This window comes from Pollicipes pollicipes, unplaced genomic scaffold (genome assembly GCF_011947565.3).
Source record: "Pollicipes pollicipes isolate AB1234 unplaced genomic scaffold, Ppol_2.1 Scaffold_4295;HRSCAF=5057_pilon_pilon_pilon, whole genome shotgun sequence".
NCBI lineage: Eukaryota > Metazoa > Arthropoda > Thecostraca > Pollicipedomorpha > Pollicipedidae > Pollicipes > Pollicipes pollicipes.
In genome coordinates, this window is record NW_023596461.1 from 17,583,064 (window position 1) to 17,599,139 (window position 16,076).

The 16,076-nt window shown below is 58.5% G+C and overlaps 1 protein-coding gene across 1 annotated transcript in view; it reads right to left on the bottom strand.

Annotated features, from left to right (window-relative positions):
- The window catches only part of LOC119097238 (E3 ubiquitin-protein ligase TRIP12-like), an 82,038-nt gene that overhangs the window by 16,835 nt on the left and 49,127 nt on the right, over window positions 1-16,076 (bottom strand). The window contains 6 exon segments of the mRNA XM_037220290.1: window positions 182-310; window positions 9,245-9,403; window positions 12,808-12,930; window positions 13,243-13,335; window positions 13,337-13,405; window positions 15,689-15,877. Coding sequence (XP_037076185.1) covers window positions 182-310; window positions 9,245-9,403; window positions 12,808-12,930; window positions 13,243-13,335; window positions 13,337-13,405; window positions 15,689-15,877 — 762 coding nt within the window.

Genomic DNA, 16,076 nt, shown 5'->3' on the forward strand with positions numbered 1-16,076 from the left:
AGCGGCGGGGAGGAACCCCAGAGTCACTCAACCAGAACGCCGCCGCCGTTCTCTACCACAACGCACCACTCGGCGATCTCTCCGGGGGTCATGCCAGCTCGGTGGGGCCGAATTTCAGTTCCGCGTGAGCCCTCGACCTCGAGCTGGGAGGAGTCGGCGCGGCCAGTTTGTCATCACCCACCCTCGGGTATATCCTGAACAGCCACTGGTCGACGCTGAAGAGGCCGTCGGTGGGCAGCGACGGCAGCAGGTCGCCCACCAGGCACATGAGCGCGTACAACTCCTCCGGGTTGCGCGACACCAGCTCCATCTGTGGACGGCGGGAGACGTCACCATGACATCACATGGCGCGGCGCGGCCGGCCGCCGGCTGTCCATCGATCCCCGTGACGTCACGCTCGCATACGCAACAGCCAGCTGGCGCACACTGAACCAGCTCTGCTTCCTCGGGCGCCTCCGATCCGGAAGATGTCGCACGGAGCGGGCGGACGGAGCTTGGGCGCCCTCAGCTGGCATGAAGGCCGCGGCCTCGAGCTGCTTTGGCTTCCCGTCATTTACGTAATAGGTGACGACTGACGGCCGTGGCACCGCGGAAGCAGACACACTGATCATCCTCGCTTCAGGTTCGTGATAGAGCGAGCGGAGTCGAGTTTCTGATCATCACCATCCACGGATACGTCACGTTAAAGGGAGTCATACGCATTCAAATCGCGTTTTGAACAATAAAAGCTACCTTGAACATCTTTCGGTGCTGCTCACAATCCTGCCCTTCTGAAGACTAAGCCTCTCTAATTTCTGAGCCACACGCTCGTGAAAATGGGGAGAGGCACATCGGGAAGTGTTTCAAGGTCACCTTCGCATTCAAAGCGTCATAATAACGCCATCCAAATCCCGTCATTTGGCGAAATTTGGATAGCGTTATTGTGACGGGTGCTATATGGCCGTGAATTGACTCTCAACCATGTGGTGCGAGGTACGATGACGCAATCAAACCACGACGCATTGCGGAGCGTATTTACTACACACATAATGGTGCTATCTAGAACAGTCTTTTCCACTTTAAAAGTATTCCAATAATCGTAAGTGCGCTTCTTTCACCGTGTCTGATACTAACGACATTGATTTTAAAAGTATACCAACAGCCACAAGTGAGCTTCTTTCATTATACTTGATACTACCGTCTCTGATTATCTATCGGGCAGAGAACCTGACCAAAGTCCCGGGCGGTCCGCGGGTTACGTGTCATGCGTTCCAGTCGTCCGCGAATTATGTGGCGTCAATGTGGACCGGACTGCATGCGTTTTTCTCCCATTTCACATCCCACTTCACCGCGAAAACGCTGATCAGAATGTTCTGTAACAAATACCAGCTGGCCAGTGATCGCGTTCACATGGAAGGCAAGTAACTCATCGTGACCTGCCGCCATCATCGAACTGCTCACTAATGGCCTGGCCTCGCTGGCTGCGCTGTAGAAATATGATCTCCTGCTAGACTGCTCCATTAATCTCACCGCGCCGCCTTCATAAAACCTGACAGGGCCGCCAGCACGCCGAATGACCCGTCATTCAACAGTCTGCGTCAGGCCACAAAAACACGACCGACGACAAAAATGCACCGAGCCGTGGCAACGGCTCGTCACTGCGACTCGTCAATAGTGACGGGCCGTGGCCAACAGTGACCAAGACGCCCCGCAGATCCGCCGGACACGAGGACGGGCAGCGCTTGGTGCGAGTCACGCCAATCACGCTGAAGGGTCCGCTGATTGCGAGAATTACAACAAACTCCGGGCCAAGAAGCCCCACCTGAGACGCACAAGATGCTGCGCACCAAGCCTGGTTTCGGCGAAGCGCCCAAGACTCCCTTGCAGGCGAAGGTCGAGTCAGCAGAAGGTATCCGCAGGCCACATTAGCTGTGTCAGCCAACGAACTTTTGCACTAGAAACAATTCCAATGATGATGATGAATTGCAATTTTAGGGCGTGTCGACTGCAAATGGTCATATGGCGCCCTAACTACAGTGTTACGAGGCAGTCACAACTCAACGGATTTTTAAAATGCAAAAACCGCCAACCTAAGCAACTGTGAGAGAAACCATGGTGCAGGGGAGAAAACATCGGAGTGAAAATACGGCAGATAGAAACTGAAAAAGCTTTCTAGTTCTGATAGCTTCAGCCGTTTTTCAATGTCGGGCAGTACAGGATCTGGGGCAGTCCGCCCAAAGAACCGCACTCGCGTTCCAACTCGGTCACGACAGGCAATCAACACGAAGTGCACAATTACGGGTCACGGCACCGGGGCCAGCGGGAGCTATCACCAGCAAAAAGCGGCTGCGGTGTGTCCTATGCGAAGGCGGCAGAGAGTGACTTCCCCTCCTCTGCATTTGCGGAAACATGACTGTCACAGCCCGATCCGAGGCTTCATGACATTAAGCTTGTTGCTAAGCGAAAACCAGTCGTGTTGCCACCGCTCATGCACAAATGACGAAACGGCTGGGTACACGTCCTTTGCAGGTAATGGTGTAACGGGCATGCGGTTCCTTGCGCCGAAAGCTTGCCTGCTGCATCGGCGAGATCATTTCCAGAGATCCCCACGTGACTCGGGATCCAACAAAAGACCACCAATTTTTCTCGCTTGATCTAGTAAGGTAATACGCGAAAGAATATCTTGAAAGAGCAGCTTAGTCAAACACAGACCACCAATAGCCAGAAGGCTGCTAAAACAAGGGGCTTTGATGTCAGTAAGACAAAAAATGAGGGGATTTAGGTCTGAAGAAGGGCAGGGCTGTGAGCTGCACCGAATGCTCTTCAAGATGGCCATTTCCGTTCAAAATCCCACGCAAATGTGGAACACACCTTTTAACACGCGCTCGGGCGGGGGTCAATTTGACCCTTCCCCGAAGGTTTTTCCGGTACAATTTCAAACGTTGAGGCGTAGCCGTCCCAAATTTTGCCTAATTGTAGACAATTCAATAGCAGATCGTTTGCTATACAAATTTAGATGTACTTCGTAGGGCCAAAGTCTGGCCATGATCTCAGCGAAGGCAAAAGGGAATCACTCAATCCGATCCAACAACGGAGTGTTAGACGAAGCCATACATCTCTGAGATAGCTTCTTAGGCAACACAACAATTAAATAAACTAATTTCATTGACCAAGGGTTAGGTATAAAGGTCAGACCAAGGTCAAAAACAACCTACTTTATAACTCTAGGACCTCGCTGTATGGGGGAGAGTCTGGTATTCATTGACATTATTGATGACAGAAACCGCACATTTTGACTTCATTGATGACAGAAACCGCTGATAAATCTTTCATGGGCTTCTTAGAGGTCAAAATACGCCAGTGACCTAAAATGACACAGGCCAACATTTTGTTTTTAAGAACACAGCGCCTAGCGTAATCTTTGACGCTTCTTCAAATGCAAAACTTGACGCACTCCTGTATAATTTTGGTTCCATGACCTGCGAAAGATCAAAATAGGTCAATGACCTTAGATGGGCGCCAATGACCTTTTGCTTTGAACAGGTATCTAAGTTTTGGGGCACTTTGGAGACTAATCTGGAGTTTGACACTGTTTAACCTTATTTGACCCAAAAGTCATGACCAAGGAACTTCGAACTTTGACATCAGTGAGTTCGCATGCCGACCGACACACCCCGTACATTTTTCTAGCTCTCCTAGTTTCTGAGATCTCAGTTGGGCCTCAAAATGGACCCACCCGAGCTAAGGATATTCAACCAGCCGCCCGGATACGTGTTAAAGGGAGCATCGCACCTGTTTGTGCTTTCCACTTAACGTTAGAGACGTGTACAATTCAATCAGCAATGCCAAATTTCTCGAAATCCTTCTCAATAACTCGAATTTCGATTGAAGAAGCTGAACATGCGGGAAAAATCGCATTTGGCTGCCTGCTTACCACTATGGAAGTAATGCATTTTATTTGCCTAATTTCCGTGTGCGTTCTGTAATGTCTGTGGCACACTAATGTGCAAACGTTATTGTGCAATAAATGTTATGAAAACACGAAACACTAGCTAAGACAAAAACATATGCGAACATAAAGCTATTACACCGCAAAATCAACGAAACGTTATACTATGACACTTTGACATTGGGAATAGGAGTATCACGTGACCCATGTAACGCACTGGTTCAAGCTTTAACGAGCTAACTTTTCGGTAGCGGGCCAGTACCGGCTGGGCCAATCACAAACGTTCGCTTGTTCGCACCCGTAGAGGTGCGCACGGTCATCGTCATGACGACGGTGGTCGCGACTGCAGCGGAGAAGCGTAGTAGCACTGAGTAGTGCTGTTACAAAACAAAACGTTATCATTGGACGTAACTAGTCCCGATATTTCACTATAAATATCAGGACTAATTCCTTAATTTCAATCGCCAGTTCTTTATGCTTTCGCAGGTTGGTAAGTGATATATCAGCTCTCTGTGAAGTGAGCTCCCAAGGAGAGGTCTGCATGGCACCAGGCTTCCTAACACGTTTTAAGTCCAGACCACTCTCGTCTAGAAGGTCTTGAATGCGTACGCAGGACGGTGAAGCTTCGTGAACGACGCTATCAAAAAAGCCGTAACATGTTTCCCGAAAACCCCGTTTGATAGCTAGGATGACCAGGGAACTGCGACCGCCTGCACGCGTATCGCAGACCCAGGATTCGTCGGAGAATTGCCAGTGTAAGCCCGTGAGCCTCGACCAGAACACTTCCCATCAGTGGTGTGCGGAAAGTTCCTGCGGCAACGCGGAGTGCAGCGCGATGAACTGTGTCTAGTGTGCGTTTGATCGAGTCGGATGCACCATCGTAAGTCGCCAGTAAGTAGATATAACAGGCATTCTAGTTAAGAACGCGTCAGGGAACGGTACAAAAGTGAAAGGGTCTTCTCGTCAGCATCGTACGTGTGTCCCACGCACTTTAAGATGCTCTGGGATTTAAAACACCTAAGCGTCGGTCAAACAGCGTGTCGAGAGATTTTACCACACCTTCCGTCGGGGTGGTTTGTCCTTACAGTCTGAGTCATTTCGGGATAGCTACGGCGGTGGCGGCAAAAACCGCGTGTCTTAGACATAGACAAAAGAAAGCCTTTCATGGCACTGCACTTCTCCAGATGGCTCACCGTGAGCTGCAATTGCCGTTCCATCACGCGGGCAGTCGATAAACTGCACAAAATGACCAAATCATCGACGAACGGCTGACTTTGTGAAAAAGAGCTTCCTATATCATTGACCATAACTATGGAAGTATCACGCTTAATACATTCCATGGAGCACATCGTTTTCGTGCAGATAGCTGTCTGTAAAGTGAAAGCGCAAACACCCGAAAAATAGGTCAATTTAAGTTTTGTAAACAAAGTGCCCATAGCGCCCTGAATCCTATAATGGATTAACTACAACACAAAAGCATGCTTTAACGTTGCGTCATAGGCCTTTCCCATGTCAAAGAAAATTGTGCCGCGTCACAGTTTGGCATAAACTCAGACCACACCGCAGTGTCCACAACTAGAATGCGGTGGATCGCGGTTCTGTTCTTCCCAAAACCACACTGTACATTGGTAAAAGTTTGACTTTTAAATCCAGTTAAGTCGCTCATCAAAGGGAGTGCTCCCCACATGGGGTCTTGAACTGAAATGGCCATTTTAAACGTCATCCAGTGCAGTCCACAGCCCTTCCCTTCTGAAGGCTTAAACTCCACCAGTTTCTGAGTGACACGCCCGCGAACATGTGCATACGATTTCGGGGAAGCTCTTTCAAGGCCATCCAGGCATTCATGACGCCATAACAACGTCATTTAAATTATGCCACTCACTAGCCATGCGGCAATCAAGGTTAATAAAAATATAACTGTCGAGACATCCACATCTGACGCTCGTGAGCACGAATTCCAGATATAACGGCCGGCAATTGGCTCTCATTAACTGTTATGCCAGGTGGGATGACGTAATCAAACAATAACGCATTGTGTAGCTACTTACTAAACGCGGAAATTGTGTTCTGGAGCTGCCTTTTCCAGCTAACCAATAGTCATAAGTGATTTTATTTCATCGCATCCGATGCTTGCCTCAGTATCTTCAAAACGCGGTGCATGCCTTTAATGGCAGGGCTGTGAACTGCACCGAATGATCTTCAAGGTCGCTATTTCAGTTCAAAACCCCATACGAATGTGAAACACCGTCTTTAATTCCAATGAAGTCACTTGAGAAACAGATATTCGTGGACAAAACATTATATCTCTAGCATCCTTTTCGGCCTGAACGTGTCCCAGCGGGTATATGTAACCTTATTCTACCATACCTGATGCTTGAGGACTCCCAACACTATGCAACAAACGAAAAGCCGTTTTTTAGTTCCCTTATGGTGAAACGTTGGTTTTGACAGCACATTATCTGCACAATGCTTGACCGGACATGCTTCACATGTGTTCCTGCGCCGTATCTGTGGGTCAGCAGCGCCATTTCAGCTACGACCTGACAGTATCTGACCAATAGCGTTTGCGACCCTACTCGGGTGATGTCTTGGCCTCCAATTCGCACCACTGGAAGAGGAACCGAGGACAACACGTTGGCAATTCGCTTGCTGCGGCCCACACGAGCGACGCCGGCGTGAAGCGATTCGGCGAGTCGACGTGGCTACGCCGCGACTCACGCTCGGCCTCACTTACAGCGCGTGGCGCGGCAGCGTGCGCACGCTCAAACGCAATAAGGCCGTCCTCACGGCTGCAGCGGTCGAAGGTCCTAAAGGCCCTACGACGTGCACCAATGGCGTTGCAGCATTCGTCAGTCCACCACGGTAGGGGAAAGCGGCGAGAACTAAAGGTACGCGGAGTGCAACCGTTTGCTGTTGTTAATAGAAGCGGTGCCGACATCTTAGTGTCCATGCTACGGGAAATATTACACATAACACAGTTATAATGAAGTTCGTGATGCACTGTGTCACGATAATCAAACAAACGAAGAATGTATACCATGTATACGTCCTGCAGAATATGTCGAGGCAGGAGTAGCGATAATGGGTAGAGGCCCAGGGGCTCTGTTGATGTACATGGTGTCATCAACGTGCTGCTGATCGTGCAAGTCGGTAGATATCGTCAAATGCAAGTCGGCAGATATCGTCAAGTCAAGGTGTTTGTGGCTAATAACGGAAGGAATTCGTTGGCCATCAACAGCCAGCTGCGGTGGCTTATGTGTGTTTCTGATAGTGAATGTTTGTTAAATCGTTTTCGTGGCGTTGAACGTGATGAGCCAGTCTTTACCTATCTCTGGCACACTGTATACGTGACATTGGAGTGACGCCCACGTGGCCACCCGGTCAAGTGGTGTGCCGTGTATGGCGTGGTGTAGTCGGCAAAGAACAATATGTTGTCACCAGTCTTATCGGCTGGGTCGTTGAGATATATATGCACAAGGAAAGGCCCAGGCCCGTCCCCAGCGGGCACCAAGCATGTATTGTCCTGGAAGATGGCCTAGCAGTTAATCGCAAGGACGATACCACCGAAACGATCACAGTCGTTCTTCCGCTGGAGCGGTGAAAGAGACGAAGCATTTTCCTATCACCTTAGAAAACCAGGATCCAGAGGGAGAATATCCTCCGCTGCTTCCAGGGATGGTCGTGGTCCTTTCCTTTTTCGGGGGGGGGGGGGGCTTTTTTGGCGTGAAGATGCCATGCAAGTTCTTTTAAGTTTTGCCACCGGGCTCCCCATCCACCTCGGCGCCCAATTGGGGAACGGTCCAACACTCCCTCGGGAAATGGTCACCGCCATTGCTACCCCGGTACTATACGGGGCGAACAACGCTTCTCACATGGCCAGGTGTAACCGGGGAGGCCCCTTCCCGTCCTGACCGTAGTTCAACGCCGCCACCTCATGACTCCGCAAGCCACCGCGCGCAGCCGGGCTCCTAAGCGGACACCCGTGATGGGCACGCAGCATGCAGCGCAGATGACAAGCCGCTAGACCCGTATGGAGACCTACGCCCCCCCCCCCCCCCGCGTCCCCGGATATCGCCTGTCCCCGGTGAGGCCGCCAGCGTTCCGACCCGGTCAGACGGTCCGCGGGGCACCGGCGCCCACGCCGGCACCCGGTCCGGTCAGTCACGCCGAGCTATTTCATTACGGTGATGGCGGACGGACGCGCGACACGGCCGGCCGGCGGCGGCCGCTGTCGGCACGTGAGTCGCCCGGGGAGCCGGCGCTCGCGGCCAGCCCGGCACGCTCGATCCACCACACAACTGGCTGACTGACGGGCGAGCTTGGCGAGCGGCGTCGGCGGCGAGCTGGCGCGTGCCGTCGCGCTGGGCGACGGGCGCCCGTGACGACCCGGCGACCGAGCGCCGGCGGCGACGAGCCGGATCCGCTCGCCGTCAGCCCGCGGGAGGTCGAGGGATTGCCGCGTCGGGAAGGCGGCGCGGGTCGGCGCCACAGCTGCGTCCGGGAGAAGCATGGCTGCAGTGCAGTGTCATACAAGACACATCCATTGCACGACCGGCAACAGGTGTGCGGTGTATGTGGCGCGCGTGACACTCCCACTTCCTCGCGTTTGGCTGGCGCGGCCAGCAAACACCCCAGATGCGAGGCGGTCCATGCGAAAACGCGGCAAGCGCGCGTCCGCACGGCCCCACAGGCCAGCGGTCGCTCATCGTTCCCAGTCTGCCACTCCACGGCCATCCTCTCTCCACAGCCGCGTCCCTGAGGACAATCCCTCCCGGTCTGTGGTCGGTGACGCGGCTCCACCTCCCCCGGACGGTGACGAGCCGTGCCGTCAGGGACGCCGCCCGGGACGCAGCGGCACACTGCATGACGCGGCGATAAGGCCCACACAACCGAGCTGTGTCCGGTTCAGTCACGCCGCGCGCCAGCCGTCCGCGGCCGGCCACGCGGCGGTCGCCCGTCCCCGGCTCGTCGCGTCGGAAAAAACAGACATCGTTGAACTGCTCAACCGTCCTCTGTCCTCCCAGTCACCCCCACCTCAATTCTCCCACACGTCGTCCAGCCCCCCCCCCCCCCCCCCACGCCCTTCACCTGACCCGTAGCTGGCCGGCCCGAGCAGCCCCCACTGGACCTCGACCTGCTTATCAGCTACCACCTACCACCCGACTGCGCTATTTCCGACAACACACACACACACACACAGCGCTGCACCAAGCCTTCCGAGCGACCTTCCACTCTCCCCCTCCCCCCCCCCCCCCGACCACCTCCGTCCCAATGCACTCCCGGTCACCGCTGACCCGTTCCCCGCCGTCGACTGACCTGTTCCCTGTTACCGACCAGCAGGAAGCACAGCGTGTCGGCGATGTTCTCGGACAGCAGCTGGACGGCGATCTCGGGGCAGTGGCTGCACAGCACGCGCAGCATCTTGGTCACCTCGCAGAATGTGGAGCTGCTGATCACCGGCGGCGATGCCACCAGCTGCCGGGCGCGGCGGGGCGACCGTCAGGCGGGCCACGTGTCACAGGCACAGACCGCGCCGCGCGTGCCAGCGCACTGTCAGGGGAGCGGCGCCGGCAGGGGTGGATGTTCTCAGGGGGCAGATGCGCACGGGCGGGGTAGGGGCAGACATTGCCGCTCGGAACATGCACACAACCTGTTGCGAGAGACAAAACACGCCTGTGTCGAGGCAAATACACACACGCCGGCGGGCCGGCACGAGTACGGTGGTCACGGAGCCTCGTAGCCGAATTGATATCGATGGCCACGCGGAAGAAAAGTGGCGTCGCTGCAGCCGTGCCACGGCTGCAAACGCAGCCGTGGCAGAGCGGCACCCGACGGCAACTACAGCCAAATGCGGCGGCGGCGACCGTGCATAGAACTGTGTACATGTGCGGAGTCGCGTGCTGTCTAAATCATAACTCAAGGCCGGAGAGCAGCGGGCCGGCGGGTTCGCTCCGAGTGCAGCGACCGAGCGCCGCCAGCCGTCATGGCCGTAGGAAGACGAGCTCGGCGCCAGGGTCGCAGCTGATCGCGCGCGACGACACGCTTACTGGCGACTAGAACTGGCAGCCAATGGGTCTATCGTTCAATTCAGAGCGGGGCGAACTGTGTGGGCGAGAGCTGTGCGAGATGAAATGCTTGCAAGCAGACATTGAGGGCGTCCTCACAATAGACGCGACAGATTATCGTGTATGCCCGGGCGGAGCTGACTCGGACCATATCAGGCTACGTGGGACCTGGCGATGGGACTAGCTGTAGCCACACCACCGCTACAGCGAGCGAACTGGCGACCGGCGACTGGCAGCCGCGCACCGCTGCACGCCGTACTGCATACGGCCACACCAATGATACAGCGAGCGAACTGGCGACCGGCGACTGGCAGCCGCGCACCATTGCACGCCATACTGCTACAGCCACACCACCGCTACAGCGAGCGAACTGGCGACCGGCGACCGGCAGCCGCGCACCACTGCACGCCGTAGTGCATATGCAGTATCTCGCAAACGCGGCAATCGGCAGGCGCGCACCAACGCACGCCGTAGTGCATATGCAGTATCCCGCAAACGCGACGTCATCACGCCAGGCCGCAAAGCGCCGAAGCACATTAACTGCGACTTAACAGGTCCGGCAAGCCCCCCCCCCCCCCCCTTCTACACCAGAACGACTAATGCAACACAGCCGATATCTCGCCTTGAACCCTACGCCACTGGTGTAAAAACGTCCCCAAGCCAGCAGGCGGCAAGCCGGCGCGGCGGATCGACAAGCACACGAGCCGGGTAGCTGCACAGCGCGGCTGGCCAACCGGAATGTTGACATGGCGCACTGCCAACAACGACGGTCGCCACGCCAGATCCCCGGGCCGGCTCTGTTTTGGGGCTGTGGCTTCCCGTCCCTCCCTCCCTCCCCCTCCCCCCCCCCCCCCCCCCGAGACGGCACGGAGGGCAAGAACATCCCCTTGGCAACAAGAGGGACGGCGCTGCCCGAGACGAGCGGCACGGACGGCGCCATCCGAACGCGACGCCCGCTCGCCGGCGACCGACGATGTGACCGGCACCGGGTCAGCTCGGAACACCGGCCGACGGCGTAACTAGACGAAAATGCGCGGAGTGTCGCGCGCAGGGTGCCGGCAACATCACGTAGCCCCGGAGAAACGGAGAAGGGGAGGTCGGTATACCCGCCGCACTCGGTTCGGTCGTGACCGGGCACCGGGCCCCGCCGGCTGGGGCAGGACCAGGCTGGGGGGAGCGGACAAAGCGTCGTGCGCCCAGCGTCCGGCCCAACCCCTGCCGCGTCCCGCCGCCGCCCGTCACCGCCCGCTACCGCCCGCCGCCACCCGCCGAGACGGCCGCGCCGGCCGCCGGCCGCCTCCCTTTCCCGGCCGCTGTCCGCCCGATCGCGGCGACAGACGGGCCACCACCCCGCCCAGCGAGCGAGACCGCACCGGGCCGCTGCCGGCCGCGGTGGTGGCCGGCACGACCCGGCGGCAGCTCGCGTGCCGCGCACCACGCGGGTCGGCGTCCCGGCCGGGCCCCGGAACGCGCCGACGACCGGCTCGCGTGCGTCCGCGCCCACGCCTCCGTCGACGTGACTGAGTGGCGTGCGTTGCGTCCCCGCAACCGTTACATGGGCCGTGAGTTACGCCCGCGTCGGAAGTCCGGGCGCCGGAGCTGCTGAGTGGCGCGTGTCGCCCGCGCGCTGAGTTACACGCGTGGTGAATTATGCGCGGCGTCGATCACGTGTGCCATGAGTTACGTGCGGCGCGAGTTGTTTCGTGGTGTGCGACATGTTACGTGCGCCGGACGTTGCCGCCGTTTACTTGTGCTGTGAGTTACGAATGCCGTGAGCGGTCGTGCGCAACATGTGTTGTGTTGTAGGCAACAACGTGTCGCCGGCCCCTCCGACCGCGGGTTGAGTGAGCGGTCTCCAGGGTCGACGCCCCCTGAAGAGAGCGTCACCGCGTGGAGCCAGCGCCATCCCCGGCACCTGCCTGTCGCGCCCCCCCCCCCCCCCCCCCCCCCCGTCCCCCATCATGCCTCCGGCTGTCGCCACGCCGTCGCTGGCCGCCGCGATGCCAGCCCAAGCGGTATGCACTCCGGCAGCCCGTGAAAGGTCACACGGCGCCGGGAGGCGGGGGTCGGCCGGGCGGCGGCCACCAGCTGCTGGCCGACTGCCAGCGCGGCCCGGGTGGGTCGGACGGGGCCGGGCCCGGTCCGGCCCCGCCCGGCGCCGGCCGCCGTAACGGTCCCGCTCAGCCGGGCCGCCCGGCCGCCCGACCGCCGCGCACAAAGAGATCGCTCCCTGGGCCCGGCTCGGCCACGGACCGGGCGCTCGGCCGAGCGCACCGGCGGCCGGCGGCCGGTGGCGCGGGGCGCTGGGGCGGCTCGAACGCCGGCGCACATCTCTCGGCCGGTCGGCCGGCTGGATAGACCCACCGGCGAGAGAGCCAGCACACCACATCCGGTCCGGCGTGAATCCACCTCTCATCGCCACACCGACGTCCGACGTCCGTCGGCGGCGTCGCGTGACGTCGGCCGAGCCACGTCGCGTGCTTCAGCACGGGACGTCCATCCGTCCATCGTGACGCGATGCGCTGGACACGCATGAGCAGCGCACGCGGCCCCACACTTAACCAAACGCCCAAGCCCAGTTCGATACTTACTTGTGACAATGCTTGAGCCACGGTGATCAGTAAGTGAAATGAACGACGCCGACACAACCGCAGCCTCAAAGCGGTCTCATCAGTCCGGACGCGGTGCGCCGCGCTCCGATCGCGCCATAATAGCCCACTTCCCTGGCCGGGCCCTAATCGGCGCGACCACTCCGGCGTCAGCTGTCGGCCGGCCCGTGACGGCACGGGCAGGGGGCGGCGTGACGTCACTCACCAGGCGCTGCACGTTGGTGAGCAGGCCGTGACGCGCGATGTCCTTGACCTTGGCCGGGTCCGTCTTAAAGGTTTCCACCAGCCGGCTGAAGGCCAGGCACACGCTCTCCACAGTCTTCTTGTCCTGAAACCACGCCGGCGCACGCTGACACCGGAGCGCGCGGAGGCGGCCCACACGTCGCGCCGGCCGACCGGCAGGCGTTCCCACACGTCCATACACACACAGCCCGTCGCGCCCTAACAGAACGTACCGCGCGCGCCGCCAGCCTTATTTTTACTCAAAATAACACAACATTTCAACGCAGCTGTAATTAAGGCAGCGTCTGCCGCACAACAACGGGGACAATGAGGCAACACGCGCGGGTGGCGGCGAGTGGGGCGCCATTTCGTGGCGAGCGCGCCGCCCGGCCGACGGCGGCGGTCTCGGCGGCCATACCTGGTGTGTCAGCCTCTCGGCCAGATTGTGCAGGTTATCGCTGACCAGATGGAACTCGTCCTGCGTCAGCGACAGGCAGCAGTTTGCTGTAATAGGCGAGCGCCGCGCGCTGCGCCGGCAGCGAGAAGAAGTCCACGTACATCAGGCACGAGGAGATGCCGCCCTGCCGGCGTGACGCGCGACCGGGTCACACCTCTCCCCCGGAGCACAGAGGTGGATTAGCGGGGAGCGCAGCCCATACGGTGATCACCCGCTCGGACACAGTGCACACCAGTGGTGACTGGCAGCGGCCTGTTCCCAGAAAACACGACCACACGACCAGGAAGCCGTGGAAAACACCGTACTTTCTCAGGCTGGCAGGACACCCCGGGAGACGACAACCCGCCTGGGGGCTCACATGAGCCACGGGACTGTTCCGCTCCTTCCCAGGGCACCGCGGCGTGGTGACAGCAGAGCGGCGGCAAACAAACGCACGGGTCCGATGTGCTGACGAGCTCGCCGGAGTGGCCGCCTCCGCGGCGAGACTCAGTACACCAACCACGGCACGGCCGTCGTAGCAGGCTCGCCAGCCACCAGGTCCACTCAGTACGCCGCCCACCGCGGCTGCCGCAACGCCCCACTCCAGGCGAAGTCTCGCGAGATCAATACGGGGCAACGTTCTTACGTAAGGATCACACCTCGGCAAGACCGCTGCCAATGCAAATGCCGCACGGCGGGTGGAACAACCACTCTGTCTCGACGGCGGGGGAGGGCGCCGGTGGGCGGCTCGTCCGCGCCGGCCGCAGACGGCGTGTCGACACCGCCGGTGCGCTCAGGGCGCCGCGCGAGCCATCGCGCAGTACAGCTCGAGCGCATCATACAATCGGGAGCGGTAGGAGCGAGCGCACGTGGGCACGGACACGGCCCGGTGAAGAGGCGTGACTTGGAGGAAACGGAGCAGGGAACTGCACGGTCCATTGGAAATGAAAGCGTTTGTTTGGGTGCTGAACACGATTCACTGATAAGGACACAATCGACAGGTTGCAGGAATTGGGTCGAACAAAAGATCTCGCCAGTCTGTGCTTTCAGAAACAGAGAGGAAATAGTGATCTCAAAAGGAGCTTTCAACACTGAGCAGCCGAGCACTTGAGCACCGCAATAACTGAACGAAACAACGGACAACTGGTATATGTGTCACAGTGTCTCGGTAAACTGCACTGTACTGGCTAGTGGCTTATCCATAAATACTGCGTCTCGAAGCTGATGCAACTATCGCGTGTCGGTCTCATAGGTCCCATTGTTGAATAGAGCATTGCCCAAATGCTGCAGCGTAAAAGGCAAACGGCTGACAAAAAGGACGTGCGACGCGAAAGCCCGTGATTTTCGGCAGACAGAACTCTTCAAATGAAAAAAGCAAGCAATGATACGCGTCACGGTCGTTACCAAACCTTCATGGTTATTCACTATCAAGCAGCCGACACGACCAAAATGTGTCTGGCCCTCTCATGGCAGAGTGGTGCGGTTCGTGCCCGGCAGTCCAAGAGCCGCGCGGGCGGCCCTTGGACTCTGTGGCGGACGGCAGCTCTGTGGCCTCCGTCACACCCTGGCAGACACCCCATCAGCACACGTAATGGACCGCCAGGCGGGGGCGCAGATTCGACGTCAGGCGACGGCTGGGCACGGCGCCCTCGTGACGTCTGCACCGGCACACAAGGCGACCGCCTCCGAGACGGGACGCGTCCGCATAGTCACCGTGATGACAATCCCGCCAGTTTGTGTCGCTTTGCAGCTTTAGTTGTCGCCTCGTCAACAGATTACTGTGTGTGTGTTGAGGAGGGGGGGGGGGGGGGGGCAACCACGGCCCACACGGCATCAGCGGCCACGGGGTGACGCGGAGAGAGAAGATATGATGGTCTGCGTGACCAAAATAGTCAGTGTCCCAATCTATGCTATGCGCCTACTGACATCTGAGCTAAATAGGAAACAAGGGCATCGAAATACCTTAACCACGTCGCGGGTCTGCCACATTCAACCAGCCCACCGCCATCCCAGCGGCACCGGCACCAGGTGTACAGGACGGGTCCCACCGGACTCTTAGCCGACCTCCCAGCCTCCCAGGATACACCAGCGAACCCCTCAGACTTCCACGATACCTCAGCTGACCCCTCAGCCTCCCACGATACCCCAGCTGACCCCTCAGCCTCACATGATATCCCAGCTGACCCCTCAGCCTCCCACGACACCCCATCTGACCCCTCAGCCTCCCACGATACCCCAGCTGACCCCTCAGCCTCCCATGATACCCCAGCTGACCCCTCAGCCCCCCCCCCCATGATATCCCAGCTGACCCCTCAGCCTCCCATGATGCCCCAGCTGACCCCTCAGCCTCACATGATACCCTAGCTGACCCCTCAGCCTCCCACGATACCCCATCTGACCCCTCAGCCTCCGACGGCGCCTCTCTCACCACTTGTAGCAGGTTCTTGCTGTGGCGGCGGCTGATGAGCTCAAGCGCCGTGAGACCCTGCTCGGCCACGTCCATGCACTGGATGACCTGCAGTTTCTGGAGCAGCACCGGCACTGCCTCCACCACCACGGCCGTGCTGCGCGGCAGCGCCTCCATCAGGTAGGTGAGCGCCCGGCACGCGTGGTTCATCTGGCGGACGAGCCACACGGGCTGGGTCAGCTCAGGTCGGGTCGGGTCAGATCAGCGGCACTCGGCAGCGGGTGCCATCACTGAGTGACTGCTGCGTCTACGACACAGAACAGCATGTCAGCGCTCGACGCGAGCTCTACAAGACCTCCCGCAGATCTGCGCTCGCCCAGTGCCCAAGGCCCCCGTACCGGCCCCACGC